Raw genomic sequence first — 21,690 nt, 5'->3', positions numbered from 1 at the left:
GAGAGGCTTGAAACCCCTCCACGCCTTCAACCAAGCCCCCCGACCCCACTTGTCTCTCTCAAGGAAGGATTATATGCCGAGTGGTGACCTGACACCGTGCATTCCAGGTGAAATAACGGACTACTAGGCTAACTAAAAAAAGTGTTTCCAAACAAAAGACCCCACCAGTATTGAATGCTCTGTACACCCACCTGTTTGTATACCTCTATGTTAAAAGGGCAACGAAGCAGAAAATGGTCCATAGTCTCCTCCTCACCTGTACATTCCTCCCAAGGACAACCACGATCCATCTCACTGCAGTATTTCAAAATTGCATTTCAAATTGCATAGAGCCCCGAACATAGAGCCTCCCGTGGAAGCACAACCAGTCCAGATCCCTAAATTTAAGAGGGACTCTAGCCAAATAATCATTCTTAACCCTTCCCTCTAAATTGGGCCTGGGCAATACCTTAAGGCCAGTGGGTCATGAAGGACTTCGCTCAAGACTCGGGTCATAAGGACTTCCCTCGAAGCTAATCTGAGATCTTCAGCTGACAATCGTCACTGCCGTAGCAACTTAAGGCACGGAGCAACATAGGCTGGAAGCTGACCATGATGACCCCTGAGATTCTTCACTTGGCCACCTTCTTCTCAAAGTCGTAGAAAAGGCCTAAGACCAAGATCTGAACATGCCTGCCCACCCAGGAGGTTCCACTGCAAGCGTATTATCAATGTTAAACTTGAGAAATAACAGTGAAAAGAAAAGAACAGGTATGACCATACCAATGCCACCCTCCCTCCTGGATAGATAGGTGACATTCCTCTTGATGAGGTTCAGTCTGTTCCCCCACAGCATCTGGAAGAACACACTATAGATCCTAGCAAAGAGAGACACTGGCAAGATGCAGACAAAGCTGACATACAAGAAGATCGGTATCAGGTAAGTCTCAATCAGATCAACCCTTTCCCTCGGAGATAACTTTCATCTCTGTCAGCTGACCACCTTAGTATTGGCAACTTCCAGCCTGACTTCCCAGTTTTTGAGGCCATAATTGCCGGGTCCAAATTCAATGCCTAGTATCTTAATTTTTTGTTCCTGGGGCACTGTAAAGGTGTTTGGGAGATCAAACCCGTCACCTTCCTTTCCCATCCAGAAATCTTCACTCTTTTCCTTATTGATCTTGGTGCCTGATGCTTGAGAATACAGTGATGTCAGAGAGACCACCTCCTCCGCTTCATCTGTCCCAGTGATAATCACTGACACATCATCCGCATAGGCAACAACCCTCAAAGGCGGTTCACCCGGGATTCCCACTACTACGCCACACAGCATGCTGCTCCCGAGCCTCCTGATAAAGGGGTCAATTGCAAACACATAGAGCTGGGGACTCCAGTAAGATGGGCCATGCCTCCACTCTCTCTTGGCCATATGAATATCTGCCAAGGAGGTAAGCCTAGTCCCTTGCAATAATAAAATTTCAGCATCTATTTGGTTGAACAAAAAGAAGGCCATAGAATGATCACTTACTGATTTAATGCTGGTGACATTTATTGTCCCCACTTTTAACGGGGGGGGGGGGACCGCCATTTGGGTTATTGTGTGGATTGCTTCTTGGCACCCCTCTGCTGCTCATCACCAGAAGAAGCCTCTCTCTTTCTTGAGGCCTTCTCCAACACCATTTCAGAATCTGAACTTTGCTCTGAAAAAGCCCCAGATGAGGAAATATCCAAAGTAGAAGCCCTATAACGGTTGGAGACAGGCACTAGGGCTTCCTGTCCCTGTTCTGTCCGCACCGTCCGCACCGCCTGTCTTTTCCACCTCACAACCTTCCTTCTCTCCTCCAGGTACTGCAGGTCAGACTCGGAGATGTTTTCATCTCTTGCTTTTTTCTTTGAAGTCTTTACAGAAGACCTCTTTACAGAAGAAGCCTTACCTTTTGGGTAACCTCTACCACTCCTGATGGGGGGGCTTCCTTTAAGTCAGACTTAGAAGGGGAAGACTCATAGGGGACAACTGACTCGGGGGCACAGACTCGGAATGTTCTGACACAAGAGGAGGGGGTACAGTAGGCTGGGGGACACAGAGACAGCAACAGAAGGAATACTTACAAACACAGGAGGGTTAGCCACAGAAACTGGGAAGGGATCCTGAACAGGACCAGGGGAGTCAGTCACCACAGAGGAGGATGGTACACCAGGGACCTCATCCTCCAACCTATCCAGCTTCAACAGTTCATCTATTACCTCTTTCTCCATATTGTGCCAGGCCTCAGGACATCGGCTGTAGGGGTGGCCAAGGCGCAGGCACAGGTTGCACCTTATCATCTGGGTGCAGTCCCTGGCCTCATGACCCTGTCCCCAACACACTGAACATATTAATGCTGAACAGGAGGAGCTAAAGTGCCCCTTTTATCCACAGTGGTGACACAGCTTTGGCTGACTAGGATAGAAAATAGTCATCCTCTGCCTCCCTATGAAAGCCGAGGAGGGCAGGTGATGGATAACATTCCCATCCCTAGTCAACCTGACCGTTACCGACCAACCCCCAGTCCAGATGCCACATTCATTGAGGATTTTATCTTGTCAAAACCTCACCATAATTCTTTAACCAGACCTCTAAGTCCTGAGCAGGAACACTCTCATTAGTGAGGATGATAGTTATCTTTTTTACAGTTGACCTTTGTGAAACAGCAACAGGTGCCAGACCTTCCCATGTGGCTCTTTACCTGCACAGAGCCTCATATCATTCCCAGAACAAGTCAAGACCCTCTGGCCTGGTAAAGCTAATTGTGTACTCCCGGCTCCCAGCTACGTATATTAGGGCATAGAGGTCTTTTGCTCAAAAACCCATCTCCAAAATCATATCTACCATGACACGCGTGCTGGTGGGATTGTAGCACCTTCCCATTTAAGGATGACTATGTTCTGCCTTGGACCCCCAGAAGAAGCCAGAGACCCAAGACCAGAACCAGGGGTGCTCAAAGTGGCAGCTTGTGGTGGAAAACCCTGCTTTGAAGTGGAGCTCCTCTTTGGCTGTAGCCCTGGCTTGATAATATTGCCAGGAGCACAGCGTACCATCTGAGCAAATGTAGGCTTTTCAGGGCAAAGGCCCCACACTGATGTAACTTTAGCCTGTATATTACTATTAATATTAACTTTTTGGACTGAGCCAGCAGGATTGGCCATTACACCTGTATGGGTACGATTGTCCATTACACACATATTGGTGGTCCATCGCACCTGTACTGGAACAAATGCTATCAGACACACAAACATCAGGTATAATCATAGTTTCTGCTGCAGTACCACATGTCTCCTGATGCTGTGCTGCAGAGTCCTGCTCAGCAGCTAAGAGTAAAACAAACAGCTTTGGACTCAGCAAAAAGAGGGTTAATGGGTTCTGCTGGCACTTGTATTCTCTCAGCTGAAATGTCATTTTTTTAATGCAGTTTTTCATGAGAAGAAACATCAGCAGGCAAAGTATTGCTGGATATAGAGTTACCAGCTTGGGTGTCATTGGGAAAACCCTCAGCATTAGTCACTGTGCTAAATGTCACAAAAATAGATTTATCCATTACTTGGGGCTTGATAGGCTTTATTTTATCAGGCACATTATCAAGTAAATTCTCCTCACCATCAAACACCAGCTGAGACTCCATTGCTTGGATCACTCTCGGCATGTCTCTTGAACCCTGAGAAGGCAATGGGCTGCTTACCTCACCCTGAGGGGGCAGGGAATCAGAACCTGGGGGTCTTCTCCTCCACCTCCATCTTTGTCATCCTTGTAAATCTCCGGTTATTACAAAACTTCTCCTTGAAAGGCCCCTCTCTGCCTTCCATCATGGCCACAATGGTTTCCTGGTGTTCAACCCGGACTTTAGCCAATTGGATTTCCGAATCCCATAGATCCACGGTTCTGGCTATACAAGCCCTCACGCTGCTTTCGCAGACATTTCAACTCCGCTCTGAGTTTGTAGAGCTGGTCTCTCTCCTTGTTCAGGACCTTAATCCCAGCCACCACTCGCTCCCGAATCGACTCGGCACCCTCATCCTCACCAGGGGCAGAGAGATCACCAAACATGGCTTGTACAGGAGCAGGCATGCCATCCATCAGCCCAGGGGATGGCTGAGAGCTTCCAGCAGGAGAGGCCCTGCTGGCATCCATGGCTTCCCCAGGAAAGAGCCAGGAGGGCTGCGATAAATTTCACCACACTCCCCTCTCACAAAGATCACCTGGAGCAGCTTCAACTCCTCCCTCCTGAAACACCTGAGGGCTGGAGGACTCTGCTCCTTCCTCTATCTAACGCTCCTCACCTGAAATACTTTGCACAGCTGGAGGACTCTGCTCCTTCCTCTATCTAATGCTCCTCTCCTAAAATACTCTGCATTGCTGGAGGACTGTTCTTCTCCCTCTAACTCTCCTCTCCTGAAATACTCTGCACTGCTGGAGGACTCTGCTCCTTCCTCCTATATAACTCTCCTCTCCTAAAATACTCTGCATTGCTGAAGGACTGTTCTTCTCCCTCTAACTCTCCTCTCCTGAAATACTCGGCACTGCTGGAGGACTCTGCTCCTTCCTCTATATAATTCTCCTCTCCTGAAATACTCTGCTTTGCTGGAGGACTCTGCTCCATCCTCTATCTAACTCTCTTCTCCTGAAATACTTTGTACTGCTGGAGTACTCTTCTCCTTCCTCTAACTCTCCTCTCCTGAAATACTCTGCTCTGCTGGAAGACTCTGCTCCTTCCTCTATCCAACTCTCCTTTCCTGAAATACTTTGCTCTGCCAGATGACTCTGCAACTTCCTCTATATAATTCTCCTCTCCTGAAATACTCTGCTTTGATGGTGGACTCTGTTCCTTCCTCTAGATAACTCTCCTCTCCTGAAATACTCTGCTCTGCTGGATGACTCTGCTCCTTCCTCTATCTAACTCTCCTCTCCTGAAAGACTTTGTACTGCTGGAGTACTCTTCTCTCCCTCTAACTCTCCTCTCCTGAAATACTCTGCTCTGCTGGAGGAATCTGCTCCTTCCTCTATATAACTCTCCTCTCCTGAAATACTCTGCTTTGCTGGAGGACTCTGCTCCATTCTCTATCTAACTCTCTTCTCCTGAAATACGTTTTACTGCTGGAGTACTCTTCTCTCCCTCTAACTCTCCTCTCCTGAAATACTCTGCTCTGCTGGAGGAATCTGCTCCTTCCTCTATCCAACTCTCCTTTCCTGAAATACTCTGCTGTGCTGGAGGACTCTGTTCCTTTCTCTATCTAATTCTCCTCTCCTAAAATGCTCTGCACTGCTGGAGGACTCTTCTCCTTCCACTGTCTCTCCTCTCCTGAAATACTCTGCTCTGCTGGAGGACTCTGCTCCTTCTGAAATAATTGACACCATCATGTTTTCCCCATTAACAGAAGAGGGCGGATCGGAAAGTGCAATAAAAGATGTCATTACGCTGGTAATAGGAGGGGACACGGGATCAGCTGGGGGATTATCAAACATTTTCGATGGGACCACGTATCGTTTCTGGGGCCGTTCCCTGAAATACAACCCGGCCGTCATCGAATATGAGGTGACCTATGAAATGCTGAATATTCCTGAAAGTTTTTAGAAATGTACACCCAACTCCATTCTTCCCATTCCTTAAAGATATATAAGTGGGTGTGACTACAAAGTGGGTGTGGCTCAGTGAGTTTTAGTTTAATGAGCTTGATAAGATAGGATCAGATTGTGTAAAACCTTTTTTTTTATTATTATTACATTAATATATATTAATATTTAGACACATAGGGGGACATTTACTAAAACGTGAGCACACAGAATTTGGTGCAGCTCTGCCTAGTAACCAATCAGCTTCTAACTTCAAACAAAATACAATAGACCCGCGCTTACAATAATGATAAAAATGCAAAAGCAGCTGACGCATTTCACTGGTGGCAAATACTAGCATATACAGTGAGGGATAAAAGTATTTGATCCCCTGCTGATTTTGTATGTTTGCCCACTGACAAAGAAATGATCATTCTATCATTTTAATGGTCGGTTTATTTTATCAGTGACAGAATAGCAACAAAAATATAAAAAAAAAAAACCATTTAAAAAAAGTCATAAATTGATTTGCATTTTAACCACTTCAGCCCCGGAAGGTTTTGCCCCCTAAATGACCAGGCCATTTTTTGCGACTCGTCACTGCGTTATTTTAACAGACAATTGGCCAATAACACACTAAGGCTCCATGTACACGGGACGCTGGAAATGGCCGTTTAGGAGCAGTTGGGCGTTTTTTTCAGAAGCCCCTGAACCCATCTACATTTTATCTTATCTGTCCATGGACACCAGGTCGTTTACAGTCATTTGCAGGCAGTTGCGTTCAGGGACTTTTTTTAGAACGCAATTATTTTTTTTTGGATTTTCGTTCTTTTGGGTTTTCGCTCTTTCGGGATTTCGCTCTTTCAGGTTTTCGTTTTTTGGATTTTCGTTCTTTCGGGTTTTTCGCTCTTTTGGATTTTCGTTCTTTCGGATGTTTGTTCTTTCAGATTTTCAAATGCATTCATCAATTATTCCTTAATATTAAGTGATAACGAATAGTCGGAAAGAACGAAAATACAAAAATGAAATTATCCAAATGTAATCGATTCATTAAACTCATAGGTTGAATAGTTTTTCGTTCTTTCGGATTTTTGTATTTTCGCTTTTTCGGGTTTTTGTATTTTCGTTCTTTCGGATTTTCGTTCTTTCAGATTTTTGTATTTTCGGATTTTGGTTATTTCGGATTTTTGTATTTTCGTTCTTTCGGATTTTCGTTCTTTCGGATTTTTGTATTTTCTGATTTTCATTATTTTGGATTTTTTTTTGCGTTCTTTTGGATTTTTGTATTTTCGGATTTTCATTATTTCGGATTTTTGTATTTTCGTTCTTTCGGATTTTCGTTCTTTCGGATTTTCGTTCTTTCAGATTTTCATTCTTTCCAATCTTTTTTATTTTGGTTTCTCCGGATTTTCGTTCTTTTGGATTTTCGTTTTTTCAGGTTTTCGTTCTGATTTTCATTCTTTCGGAATTTTGTTTTTTCGTTATTACGAGTTTTCACTTTTTCGGGCTTTTGTTCTTAGTTAGTAGGAGACAGCGCTGCACTGGTTTAACTGGTGACTAGTTATTGATAAGTATCCCCATGTATCAGATGTCAGGAAAACATGTCAGAAGTGACTCATGCTGATAGCAGAGATAGGAGGCAGCAGACAGAAATGACACTCAGTGCTCTGGATTGAGACAAGTCCACACTATAGAGGGATATGCTTTGTTCATATTTCCCTCTGGGGCTTACATCCACTTTAAGTTGCATGGATTGTGGTAATAGTATTTTTTATGTTTGTTACTTTCTATCAATAGGGTTATAAAGAGGATAAATAGAAAAAAATGTTATTTAAAAAAAAAAAAACGACTTTTCTTTCACTTGTCAGGTTGCTCTAACTGACATTATATGAAGCTCATCCCGTTGATCAATGAGCCGGTTCACACTGGGGCGACCTGTCAGGCGACCTGGTCGCCTGACAGGTCGCCTGCCATAGAGAAGCTGTGGACCCGTTCTAATAGGAGCGACACAAGTCGCTCCGACTTAGAAAAAGGGTCTGGAGCTTCTTTGGGGCGACCCGGAGCGACCTGCATTGACTTCAATTATATGAAGTCCATGCCGGTCACTCCAAGGTCGCGGTGCGAGCTGCGCACCGCAACTTCACAGGTCGCCCGGCAAAGTCGGCTCGCCCCAGTGTGAACGGGGGTTAAAGATGAATGAAACAGAGTGGATACAAAAATAAAAATGCCACTTTGTGTCTCTATCTCCCATCTATACAATGTATATAAACAATGTTACTTTGTATCTCTCTATCTTCCGCCTGAGCAATGTTTATAAACATTGTTACTTTGTATCTCTTTATTTCCTGTCTGTTCAATGTTTATAAACAATGTTACTTTGTATCTCTTTATTTCCTGTCTGTTTAATGTTTATAAACAATGTTACTTTGTATCTCTTTATCTCCTGTCTGATCAATGTTTATAAACAATGTTACTTTGTATCGCTCTATCTCCTGTCTGAGCGATGTTTATAAACAATGTTACTTTGTATCTCTCTGGCTCCTGTCTGAACAATGTTTATAAACAATGTTACTTTGTATCTCTTTATCTCCTTTCTGATCAATGTTTTAAAAACAATGTTACTTTGTATCTCTCTAGCTCCTGTCTCTTCAATGTTTAAAAATAAGGTCATTTATGTCTCTCTATCACCCATCTAAACAATGTTTATAAACAATGTTAGTTTGTATCTCCCTATCTCCTGTCTGATCAATGTTTATAATTAATGTTACTTTGTATCTTTCTATCTCCTGTCTGATCAATATTTATAAACAATGTTACTTTGTATCTCTCTAGCTCCTGTTTCTTCAATGTTTATAAACAATGTTACTTTGTATCTCTCTATCTCCTGTCTGATCAATGTTTATAAACAATGTTACATTGACAGAAAAATAATGTCAAACTGGCGGCCCTCCAGCTGTTGCAGAACTACAAGTCCCATCATGCCTCTGCCTGTGGCAGTCATGCTTGTAACTATCAGCCTTGCAATGCCTCATGGGACTTGTAGTTCTGCAACAGCTGGAGGGACGCCAGTTTGACACCAACCTATCTGAACAATGTTTATAAAGAATATTACTTTGGATCCCTTTATCTCCTGTCTAAACAGCATTTATAAACACTGTGTCAGATAGTATGTTTTTTGACAGCAGCAGCTATTACAGCTGTTTTTACACTTTCAAGCTCACAGCCAGGAATTTCTGGCAGTTGGAAGTGTGTGGAGTGGCAGTGGGGTGTACTACACATGCCCTGTGTATTTTTTATTTTATTTTTTTTTTGGCATGTGTAGCACATTCGGTGCCTTCAACTGGTAAAATCCTGGAAGTCGGGAACTGAATTAGAATTTGTGACAAGGGGTTCTCGCTGTTGGAGTATCTCAGATGACTCAACCTGCCAAGCTTCAGTTATAAGTGTTACTTTTGGGTTTACTGATCTTTTAATTAAAGCCTTCCACACTGTAGTGCACTCTTTGGCAGATGCTGTAATAATCTTGGTTATGCATTTCAGCTGCTGCCCTTACATGAAGGTCTGAAATTGACAGACCTTTCGGGCATTGAGACTAAGAGACAGAATCTGAAGAGGGCCTACGACGAGTTCCTGGGCGAGTTCAATTCCTGCCGCTGTGGCCCTTGCGAGAACAATGGGGAGCCCATTCTGAATAACAATGAATGCTTCTGTCAGTGCCCTGCGGGATACGATGGCCCAGCGTGTGAGCGCACACAGCGTTCAGGTACGTGCATTGTGGAACTTCAGTACTTTCTAGTAGGGATAGACCGATTATCGGCAAGGCCAATATATCGGGGGCTGATATGCACTTTCCCCGATCTATCGGTATCGGCCCCAGTACTGGCTGAAATTGCCAATATTTTTGTGACGTCATTCTGCCTTCTTAGGCCACCTCCCTCACAATGGACAGCCTCATCTGTATCACAGCCATACACCCACCCACAGCAGCCCGGTGCCAGCCAGCCACCCACATCTACAGGCCCTGTATTAGCCAGTCAGCCACAGGCACTGTACCAGCGAGCCAGCCAGCCACCCACAGGCCCTGTACCAGGCAGCCAGCCACCCACATGCTCTGTACCAGCCAGCCACAGGCACTGTACCAGCCAGCCAGCCACCCACAGCCCCTGTGCCAGCTACCTACCCACCACAGGGTGCCAGCCACCCACCACAGGGTGCTAGACAGCCAGCCACCAACAGACAGGGTGCCAGACAGCCAGCCACCCACCCACAGGCCCTGTACCGGCCAGCCGCCCACAGGCACTGTACCAGCCAGCCGCCCACAGGCACTGTACCAGCCAGCCGCCCACAGGCCCTGTACCAGCCAGCCGCCCACAGGCACTGTACCAGCCAGCCGCCCACAGGCCCTGTACCAGCCAGCCGCCCACAGGCCCTGTGCCAGCCAGACACCTACCACAGGGTGCCAGCCAACAAGCCACCAACCACAGGGTGCCAGCCAGCCACCCACCCACCCACCACTGGGTGCCAGCCAGACACCCACCCACCACAGGGTGCCAGCCACCCACCCACCACATGGTGCCAGCCAGCCAGCCTTGCACCACAGGGTGCTAGTAAGCCATTAAGCATTAAACAAAAATTAACATGCTCAGTACCAGACTTTGTCAAAATTTGTCTTTATTTTTCAAAACTGTAAATGTACAAAATATCGGCCCATATCGGCCGATACCGATACGTTGTGACCAAAATATCGGTATCAGTATCGGCCCTGAAAAAAACATATCGGTCTATCCCTAGTTTCTGGAAGGAAGGAACTCTCACAACTTTCACTGTCATCTATAGTTTTGTATGTAACATAATAATGCACAAATCCCATCAGCTCTTATAACTGTCTGGCTTAAAATACACTTCTAGTCTTCAAACAATTTGAGAATCACAACTGGAGAATACTCTTCTATGCTTTTCTTAGACCAATAGTCTGCTTCATCAGGAGAAGCAGAGGAAGGTGAATAAGTAGGGGCACAAATGTACACCATACTCATTCAAATAGAGGGGGGACAGGATCTGGGGGCCCCTTTGTGAAAGGGGGGCTTCCAGATTCCGATAAGCCCCTTACCTGCAGATCACTCCCAAGGGTTGTGGGGAAGAGGCCCTTGTCACCATCAACATGGGGACAAGGTGCTTTGGGATGCACCACCCAATGTTGAGGGCATATGGCTTGGTATGGTTCAGGGGGTGCTCGATTGTCCCCCCCCCCTTTCCTGGCCTGCCAGGCTGCATGCTCAGGTAAGGGTCTGGGGTGTATTCTTTTTTAATTTGGCGTGGGGTTCCCCTTAAAATCCATACCAGACCCAAAGGGGAGCTATAATGGGGAGAGATATGTACTGGGAGAGGGGAGCTATACCAGGGAGAGGTCTGTACAGGGAGGGGGGTTGCTATTGGGTGGAGCTATACCAGGGAAAGATATGTACTGGGAGGGGGGGGGGACTTCTGTTGGAGGGAGCTTTTCTAGGGAGAGATATGTACTGGGAGGGGGGACTTCTATTGGGGGGATCTTTTCTAGGGAGAGATATGTACTGGGAGGGGGGACTGCTATTGGGGGAGAGATGTGTATTGGGAGGGGGTAACTGCTGTTGAGAGGAGATAAACCAAGGAGAGATCTGTACTGGGAGAGAGGACTGCTGATGGGGGGAGCTATACCAGGGAGAGATCTGCACTGTGAGGGGGGGGGGGCTGCTATTGGGGGGTGCTATACTGTGAAGAGATCTTTACTGGGAGGGGGGACTGCTATGGGGGCTATACTGGGGAGAGATCTTTACTGGAAGGGGGGCTGCTAATGGGGGGAGCTATACTGGGTAGAGATCTGTACTGGGAGGGGGTACTGCTAATGAGGGGAGTTTTCCCAAGGAGAAATCTGTACGGAGAAGTGGGAATGCTAATTGGGGGAGCTATACCGGGGAGAGATCTGTACTGGGAGGGGTAACTGCTATTAGAGGGAGCTATACTGGGGAGAGATCTGTACTGGGAGGGGAGCTGCTATTGGGGGGAGCTATATGGGAGAAACATCTGTACTGGGAGGGGGGCTGCCAATGGGTGGAGCTATACTGGGTATATATCTGTACTGGGAGGGGTAACTGCTATTAGAGGGAGCTATACTGGGGAGAAACATCTGTACTGGGAGGGGGGCTGCTAATGGGTGGAGCTATACTGGGGAGATATCTGTACTGGGAGGGGTGACTGCTATTAGAGGGAGCTATACTAGGGAGAGATCTGTACTGGGAGGGGAGCTGCTATTGGGGGGGAGCTATACGGGGGAGAGATTTGTACTGGGAGGGGATACTGCTAATGGGGGGAGCTTTACCGAGGAGAAATCTGTACTGAGAAGCGGGAATGCTAATTGGGGGAGCTATACCGGGGAGAGATCTGTACTGGGAGGGGGGGGGGGACTGCTATTGGTGGAAGCTAATTTGTGGTGAGATCTGTACTGGGAGCGAGGAGAAGCTTGCACATATTTTTAAATGTGCATTTTTTGTACATGAACAAATGTGCTTCTTGCTTGGCATGTTTAGGGTGGCAACAATTAATGGCACTACAAGCACCTTCTCTTTTTTGTGTGCTTTATAACTTCCCTTCCCCATTGCTGGAGCTCCCCATAATTCCATGAAAACACTGACTTTCTGAAAAATGCTGTTGTTTTTCTTCCCGGCAATCTTTTGCTTCTGTAGTCCCTTTTGTGAAGTTTACGGGAGTACAACATCCTACAGCTTAGAACTTCAGAGTGATAACAGAAGGATGGACAAGTATTTAATTCCATGTTTTTTTTTTTTTTGTTACAGGCACCAAAGCCAAAGGTAACTGGGGGTGCTGGTCATCCTGGTCCGGCTGCCAATCTGGAAATCGCCAGAGGACGAGGCAGTGCAATAATCCACCACCTAAAAATGGCGGCACCGCATGTCTCGGGAAGAGCGCCCAAAGCCAGTCTTGTTAATTTTATCTCTCTAGCACATCTAACCTTTCACTGCAGTAATCTGTCATAAATAAAGACGAAAATATGAGAGAGCTTTGTTTTCTTTCAAAACATTTTATTGAATTTTAACATACAACTATGGTGGAGAGCTGACACTAGAACAAATATTCCAGACCTAAGTGAAATAACTCATAAGTGGTTGCAGAATATCCAAACAAAGGAAACAAGGTCAAAGGTCACATATAAATAAAACCACAAAAACAACAACCCCTGGACTGATCTTTGACTGAGCCAAGTTGCTACGGGTAACCCAGGGGAATCCCTAAAGTGAAATATCCAGCGGCTCTCTAAGGGGGCAGTGCTGCACACCAATTCAGACAGTGACGTTGCCAGCAAAAGGCTCTGATTTGGCATGCGATTTGACGTGTCAAATCTGCCCGATGTGAACGGGGGTTTAATGTTCCATGAACGACACCCCAAAACAGATTGCAAAATGCAGTGAGCGTGACAGAATCACATCGCATGGGTGTTCACACCCATGCAATGCGATTTTGATGCGGGGAAAAAAGGGTCCACATTTGCACCAAAATGTTGTAGGACCCTCTTTTCCCCGCGCCTAAATCTTATCGCATGGGTGTGAACACCCATGCCATGCAGAGTTGTATAAAGTACTCGAAACCCATACTTGAGTAAAAGTACAAGTGCTCGATCAAAAAATGACTTGAGTAGAAGTACTAAAGCATTCAACATTTTTTGTACTTAAAGCGGAGTTCCAGCCATTTACTCACCTGTCCAACGGTCCAGCGATGCGGCCGCCCCAAGCCTCGATCCTCTCCCTCGGCGCCGGCATCACTGCTGTGGGCACCCGGCTGTTACAGTTTGCGGCTTCACAGCCGGGTACCCACTGCGCATGCGCGAGTCGCGCTGCGCGCCGTGATTGGCCGGCAATCTTCTGGGACCTCTGACGTGTCCAAGAAGATTGCAGGGAGGGAGGGGGAGAGGAGAACTTCCGCTCAGGGCGCCGCGGCGCTCCGAGCGGAAGTGGGAGCGGGTACCTGTCAAAACTAGGTACCCGCTCCCCCCCCCAAAAAATGACATGCCAAATGTGGCATGTCGGGGGGTCAGGACTCCCTAAAGCGGAAGTTCCACTTTTGGGTGGAACTCCGCTTTAAGTATTGCAAGTAGTTTTTTTTTTAATTTTGCTACTCAAGTACTGAACGTAAAAGTACAAGTACTGTTTTATGTAGTTATTAGTCCCCGTTCACACTGGGGCGACCTGTCAGGCGACTTGGTCACCTGACAGGTCGCCGTAGGTCGCTTTCCATGGATCCGTTCTAATAGGAGCGACACAAGTCGCTCCGACTTAGAAAAAGGGTCCGGAGCTTCTTTGGGGCGACCCGGAGCGACCTGCATAGACTTCAATGTTATGAAGTCCGTGCCGGCCGCTCCGAGGTCGCGGTGCGAGCAGCGCGCCGCGACCTGTGAGGTCGCCCCGGCAAGTAGCGTCGCCCCAGTGTGAACGGGGCCTTAAAGAAAGAAGTCAAAAGTTTGAACATCATATTGTTTTTTATTATTTCAAATGCAGCTTTTATTTATACATAGAGTAGCATTTATTTTCGTATGCGCTGATAATACACATGTTTTGAGCTTCATGAAACCTGCCATCTACTGTTCTGGCAGTGGTAATTTTTATAATTGTAACGAGTAACTATGCAGCACAAAAAAAAAAATATCGGAGTAGAAGTATTGAAATCTTTGAAAAAATGTAGTGAAGTAAAAGTGGAAGTAGGAGAAAAAAAATTCTACTCTAGGAAAGTACAGATACCGCCTTTCAGTACTTAAGTACAGTAGTGAAGTAGTTCTACTTAGTTACTATACAGCTCTGATGCCATGCAATTTTGGGAAACATTGCATTGTGGGAAAGTCGGAGTTACTAAAATAGCAGAGAGGTGATTTTTAGCTAAAAATGCTAAAAAAAACGCTAAAAAATGCCCCAAAACCCTACTGGCATTTTTATAATGTCCAGTGTGCATGAGGCCTAAGAGAAATTCATTGTTATGGTTTACACACACTTTAGTCTATCCCTTCATAAACGTGTATCAACCAACTTTAGAAAACCATTTTATTGAGCATAATGCAGTGTTGTGAACTTTCTTCAGATTGGATATAGTAAGAGATGTGTGATTGGTTTCGTTATGAATCGAAATTCGGGCATAATTTTCCTTATCCACCACATCTAAGAATTGATAAGCTGCAATATACTAAATGTTTTTGGGTTTAATACCACTAGGTGTCTCTTCTCCAGGGGGAATAAACCTAATGTTTGTAATTGTTCCTCATAACTGAGGTCCTCCAGTCCCCTTATTAGCTTTGTTGCCCATCCCTGGACTCCCTCCAGTTCATGCCTGGATGAAATACTCAAGATGTGGCCGAACCAGAGTTTTGGAAAGTGGTAGAATTATAGTTTCGCTTGAGTAAATACCCTTTTTAACCACTTAAAGCGGAGTTCCACCCAAAAGTGGAACTTCCGCTTTAGGGAGTCCTGACCCCCCGACATGCCACATTTGGCATGTCATTTTTTGGGGGGGGGAGCGGGTACCTAGTTTTGACAGGTACCCGCTCCCACTTCCGCTCGGAGCGCCGCGGCGCCCTGAGCGGAAGTTCTCCTCTCCCCCTCCCTCCCTGCAATCTTCTGGGACACGTCAGAGGTCCCAGAAGATTGCCGGCCAATCACGGCGCGCAGCGCGACTCGCGCATGCGCAGTGGGTACCCGGCTGTGAAGCCGCAAACTGTAACAGCCGGGTGCCCACAGCAGTGATGCCGACGCCGAGGGAGAGGATCGAGGCTTCCGGCGGCCGCATCGCTGGACCGTTGGACAGGTGAGTAAATGGCTGGAACTCCGCTTTAAGCCCCGGAAGATTTTACCCCCTTCCTGACCAGGGCCTATTTTGCGATTCGGCACTGCGTGACTTTAACGGACAATTGCGCGGTCGTGCGACGCTGTACCTAAACGAATTTGACGTCCTTTTTTTCCCACAAACAGAGCTTTCTTTTGGTGGTATTTGATCACCTGTGCAATTTTTTGATCATGCGCTATAAACAAAAAAAAAAAGCGTCAATTTTGCAAAAATAGCAATATTTTTCAAATTTTTTATATGAAATTCCCCAAAAAAAATATTTAAAAATCAAAAATTTTTAACATTTTCGGCCAATTTGTTTTATGCTACATATGTTTAGTAAAAAAAAAATCCCAAAAAGCGTATTTTGATTGGTTTGCGCAAAAGTTATCGCGTTTACTAACTAAGGGAAAGATTTGTCATTTTTGTTGTTTTTTTTTTAACGTGTAATGGCGGCGATCTGCGATTGTTTTTGCGGGACTGCGACATTGGGGCGGACAGATCGGACCCTTGACTGACATTTTTGACACTTTTGGGGTTACCAGTGACTTTTCTACAGTAATCAGTGCTATAAATATGCACTGTTACTGTAAAATTACACTGGCAGTGAAGGGGTTAACTTTTTTTGAGAGGGAGGGGCTGTGTGTGTCCCTAGGGGCGTGATTCTAACTGTGATTGGCTGTGGCTTGGACTGTAGGAACAATGATCAACGGTCCTACATAGTAGAACCGTGTGATCATTGTTTCTACACAGGGGAGAATAACAGGCGGCTTGTTTACACTAGCCGCCTGACTTTCTCCCTCTGCAGGCGCGCTCGCTCCCTAGACCCTCACAGGCTAGCGACGTAGATCTACGTCACTTTGCCTGTGAGGGGCTGACTGCCGACGTAAATCGTCATTAGGCAGTCGGCAAGTGGTTAATGCATGCTTGTAGTATGCTGGCCTTGCTTGCTGCCGCTTGGCATTGCATGCTGTTGTTGAGCCGGTCATCTACTAGGACCCCCTGATCCTTTTCCATCTTCAATTCCCCTAGATCAGGGGTGTTTAACTCAATTTAATCAAGGGCCACATCAGCATTATGCTTGCCCTCAAAGGGCTGGTTGTATCTGTAAAAAACTATTTAAATTTATCCAGGCGTTTTTTAGTTTTTTTTAGAGAATAGGTGCAGGAACTCAACCATGTCCTCCCCTGCCGAACCGCACAGAACAGTGGGAGGATCTAAAAGGGGCAATAAATACCAGGATTGTGGTATGTGCAGTGTTCTGGGATGCACTACACACAGAGTGCAAAGTTCAGGGAAGCACTACCTACAGAGTTCAAAGTTCAGATGTGGGCTGTGTACAGAGTGCAGGGTTCAGGGGTTCCCTGAGCACAGAGTGTAGAGTTCAGGTGTGTACTACATACATAGTGTAGATTTCAGGGGTGGGCTATATACAGTGGTGTAGTGTTCAGGGTGCTCTATGTACAGAGTGCAGTTTCAGGGGTGCCCTATGACTAGAGTTCAGATGTGTGTTGTGTACAGAGTACAAGGTTGTGGAGTGCGCTATATACAGAGTGCAGGGTTTAGGGTGTGCTATTCAGTGTGCAGGGATCTTTCACAGACTGTCCACATCTCACTTCCACCCCACCTTGGCTCCGACCTCTGCAGTATTCTACCTCATCCCCTACCTCTCCCCCCTTAGAGCCCTCATTCCCCTCTGTACCCCAAAAGCCTCCTCGCATCTCACCCACCCGGCCTTGCTCTAGCACCTCCCGGCACTGTACGCAGTTCCGCCTCTCTTTCACTTGCAGGGAGATAATTGGTCAGCATCAGTGCACCCGGGCATGGATGGAGATCACAGTGCAGCTTACCATGTGATGCCCCATCCCACACTACCACTACCTCGCATCATCTTGATCCTGCTGAGAGCAAGGCTGGCAGAGATCTGTGAGATCCGTCCTTGTAAATAGAGAAGGCTTTTGTGTTTACAGGTGAAAACTCAATTTTATTGTGAGCTGCATCAGCATTATGGTTGTCCTCAAGGGCCGGTTGTATCTGTAAGACTATGAAGGGACTTAACCACGCCCCCCACTGAACCACATGGAATGATGGGTGTGATCAAATTGCACTAACAGTGGGAGGCAACAAATACCCAGAGTGCCTTATGTGTGGAGTTCAGGGATGCGCTACATACAGAGTGCAGTGTTCATAGGGTGGGCTATATGTAGAGTGCAGTGTTGAGGAGTGCGCTACATGCAGAGTGCAGGGTTTAGGGGTTTGCTATGCACAGTGTGCAGGAATCAGCTCTCTTTCACAGGCTGTTCACATCTCATTTCCACCCCTGCCCCTGGGTGGGAGGGCAACATGAAATTCGGCCTGCAGGCTTTATGTTTTACACATGTACTTTAGTGTGTAACTTACATGCAGATTTTTAGCTCCCAAGTGCATAACTTTACATTTTCCTACATTCATAGGCGTGCGCACAGGGTGTGCCAGGTGTGCCTGGGCACACCCTAATCATCCTATGTGGCGCAGATTCCCCCTGTTTAGACCCTAAAAATATTGTAAAAAAGTAATAAAAATAAATAAAACTAAAAAATAGTTTAAAAAAATTAATGAAAAAAAATACTCACTATCCACTGCCCTACTGACACCAATCTCTGCCCGACTAACACTGTCAGTATATATACACATGCACACACACAACACAGTTTGAGCTTTGGGGTGCACACCCTAATGCTATAGGCTGTGCACACCTATGCCTACATTGAACCTCATCTGCCGTTTAGCTGTTTATTATCATGAACAATAGGTTGCGCTTCCCACCTGACCTAGAGGTTAGCAGTATCCAGGTCTTCATGACAGCGGCAGAGCCTCCTATGTCCCAAAGAGCCAACTGAAGCTACAAAGACTGTTCAAATGGTATACTCCCCTTAATTGCACCTGTAATTTAGCCAAATTCTATGACCAGTTTAAAAACCCTACCTAGAAGGCATTGAGTTTGTTCTGTGCACTGCAAATCATAAAAAAATTTCCGTAATTTATTTTTCTTCAGAAAATCCTGTTTTTAGGATGCAGAGGCACAAAGAGGAGACAGTTGTCACGCTATAAGACAGCGATCTCCAAACTGTGACCCATGGACCAAATGTGGCCCTTTGCTTGCCTGTCCCTTGGGGCACTATGCCTCCAAAACCAGCCAATGATGGGCCACCATTCCTCCCACTAATGAGGTAGTATTCCTTCCACCGATACCAACAATGAGGCACAACTCCTTCAACCAATACCAAAAATGAGGCACTATTTTTACCACTGATACCAACAGTGGGGAACTATTCCTCCAACTGACACCAATGATGGGGAACTATTCCTCCAATGGACACCAATGATAGGGCACTATTCTTCCAACTGACACCATCAATGGGGTATTATTCCTCCCACTGACATCAATGATGGGGCACTATTCCTCCCACTGACACCATCAATGGGGGTATTATTCCTCCCACTGACACCAATGATGGGGCACTATTCCTCACACTGACACCAATGATGGGGCACTATTCCTCCCACTGATACCAATGATGGGGCACTATTCCTCCCACTAACACCAATGATGGGGCACTATTCCTCCCACTGACACCAGTGATGGGGCACTATTCCTCCCACTAACACCAATGATGGGGCACTATAACAATAGGAAACAATTTATTATTAAAATTGATGATGAGGCATGGTTTACTCCCACTGGCTATAGCCTGGCCCCCCTAAAGCCTGAAGGACAGTAAACTGAACATTTGCTTAGAATGTTTGGAGAGGAAGTACCTAAACGAGGACCTTCTTGGCAGGATCACCTGGAATTCTTAATGAAAGCTACACATTTAAGGAGATTTAAAACAACTTTTGTAATTACATGAACATGTTTAGGATTGAGCCACTGATGTTGTGATTACCAGGATAAGGAAAAAATAAATAAATAAATAAACAAACCTATCATCTCTAGCTTACCCAGGTTGAAATGAATAAAGTCACCAAGTAGATAACTGGGAAATTTTATTAGGTTATTTCAGACACAATTTTCACAAAAGGACATCCATCACCTCCAGAGCGGCAGACCTCCAGTCTCCATATATCTTACTTGGCCAGTAGGAGGCAGCTAACAGCTTCTGCTGTCTGAGGATGCTCCTGGACAAGGCTGACCTCCATTCCTCGGTGAAGGGTTATTGCACAGTCGTTGTCTGGTTTGGGTTCTTCCTGAACATGATGTCCAACTGGACCAACAACCCCAACTTCCATCAATGGGGGGAGCTGAAAAAGAAATAGCAGTACTTAAGTCTTCCATGGCTTTCCATTGATCAACAGCAAGGTTTCTCAGCACATACAACTGGTTGGGTTCCTGCTGTGGGAAGTTTAGCTTAAGGCCTTCTAAACCTCAAAATATCCATTTATTTTGCCTCCACCGTTTTAGGGAATATGTGCCGGATCCCAGTCTGAACTCCTAGAGGTAGATGCTTGTGCACAGGGCACCAGGTCACTTTTCTGGTGGACATCAAGCAAAAACACGCCATTGCTAGCATAAAGATACCATATGGCCAACTTACGTATGCACTCCTCCAAATTATTATTCAGGTGGTTCCATTGAAGTGTCCTTCACAGAGCCCTAAAATCAACCTCACTGAACACCTTTGGGATAAATTGGAATGCCAATTTTGAGCCAGAACTTCTCATCCAACACCAGTACCTGAACCATCAAATGCTCTTTTAACCACTTGCCGACCGCCTGCTGTACATTTACTGTGGCAGGTCGACTCTATTGCGCAAAATTACGTACCTCTACGTCATTTTGTGCAATAGCCGATTCGCGCAGCCGTGCCATCCTGCCGCAGTATAAATGTGGCGGGCGGTCGGCAAGTGGTTAATTACCTGCTTTAGCTCTCCCGTACCATGAAGCTAGGTTCTTGGGGTCTCTGTACCACGGCTGAGTCCCGGTTGCTTTTGGGGAACTGACTGCTAGGGAGGGAGCCAGGGAACTGACACCCTCGCTACCAAAGGACCTGTCACCCATGCCTGGCACCCAGTGCTGTATTTTGGCCTAGGCCAACAAGGCCCAGGCCTAGGGCGGCACTTTGCAGGGGGGCAGCAAAGAAGCCACCCCCCCTCCACCCGAGACTCTATTGGCCACTGGTTGCTAGAGCCGCCTCTCTCATTCCCCCCTCTCTCTCACTCTTATTCCCCCCTCTCTCTCACCGCCCTCTCTCTCACCCCACCTCTCTCTCTCCACCCCCCCTCTCTCTCATCGCCCCTGTGATGGCCTTCACCATCAATGGAATTTAAGGACAGATGGGTGAGGGGTTGAATTGCTTCATTTTTGTCAGCAAGGTCAATTGTTCCCTTTGCCATGAGGTTTCTGAGCAGGAAGCTCACTCCTAATATGGTCATCCCAGGAAGTTCTGAGGAGCCGGACTGTCTGGGGTGGCTCCCCATTCAACTATTGTCAGGTGGGCTAATGCTAATGACTGCACCTGTTGTCTGCTAAGGGAGGTATTGACACAGAGTAATGTGTATTGAGGGCTCGTTAGGGAACCATTGTTCTGTGTCTGACTATTATGGACATTGACTGCCTCCTGGGGCTTCTGTCTCCTTGCATTGGTCAAAGTTATCTGACCAATCACTACTGACTCATTTTCAAGCCCTCATTTGCATTGGTCAAAGCTATCTGACCAATCCCTGTTGACTCATTTCAAGCCCTCATTTGCATGGATATTCCACTTTCTGTATAAAGTGTGCTGTGTTCTTCCAATAAATTGTCTTCCTTTTTGAACTTACATACAGCCTGCCTGGTGTGTGTTCTAAGGGATTCCGGACAGCACATAGCTGTAGTTCGGATCCCGGATCCTTGGTTGACCGAACCATCAGACGTTGCGATCTGCAAGCTGACTGACTAGAAACAGAGGAGTGTTGGGAGAGCGGACAGAGCGAGCAAGGGTCTCGTCACAGCCCCTCTCTCTCTTTCACCCCACCTCTCTCTCACCCTCCTCTCTCTCTCACCCCTCTTCTCTCTCTCTCTCTCTCACCCCCCTCTCTCTCTTACCTCTCCTCTCTCTCTCATCCCCCTCTCTCTCTGTCTCTCTCTCTCACCCCCTTTCTCGCTCTCTCATCCCCCCCTCTCTCTCTCAAACCCCCTCTCTCTCTAATCCCCCTGACCCACCCCCCTCTCTCTCTCCCTGACCCACCGCCTCTCTCGTGAGATCTCAGGGGTTCATCCTGGGACTTGTAGTCCTTCAATTTTGGAAGGA

The 21,690-nt window shown here is 46.5% G+C and overlaps 2 protein-coding genes across 2 annotated transcripts in view; one reads left to right on the top strand and one right to left on the bottom strand.

Moving 5' to 3' along the window:
• Positions 1-12,612, top strand: part of C8A (complement C8 alpha chain) — a 71,419-nt gene extending 58,807 nt beyond the window's left edge. Inside the window, exons 9-11 of the mRNA XM_082264804.1 lie at positions 5,389-5,546; positions 9,104-9,326; positions 12,394-12,612. Of these exons, the coding sequence (XP_082120930.1) occupies positions 5,389-5,546; positions 9,104-9,326; positions 12,394-12,545 (533 nt within the window). The 3' untranslated portion in view covers positions 12,546-12,612. The remainder of the gene's footprint in view (positions 1-5,388; positions 5,547-9,103; positions 9,327-12,393) is intronic.
• A 6,818-nt stretch (positions 12,613-19,430) lies between these two features.
• C8B (complement C8 beta chain) overlaps positions 19,431-21,690 on the bottom strand; it is a 57,527-nt gene continuing 55,267 nt past the window's right edge. The window contains exon 12 of the mRNA XM_082264805.1: positions 19,431-19,702. Within this exon, the coding sequence (XP_082120931.1) occupies positions 19,551-19,702 (152 nt within the window). The 3' untranslated portion in view covers positions 19,431-19,550. The remainder of the gene's footprint in view (positions 19,703-21,690) is intronic.

The sequence above is a fragment of the Pelophylax lessonae genome (genome assembly GCF_965119305.1).
Source record: "Pelophylax lessonae genome assembly, chromosome: 8".
In the NCBI taxonomy this organism is placed as follows: domain Eukaryota; kingdom Metazoa; phylum Chordata; class Amphibia; order Anura; family Ranidae; genus Pelophylax; species Pelophylax lessonae.
This window is presented reverse-complemented; position numbering and strand designations above follow the sequence as displayed.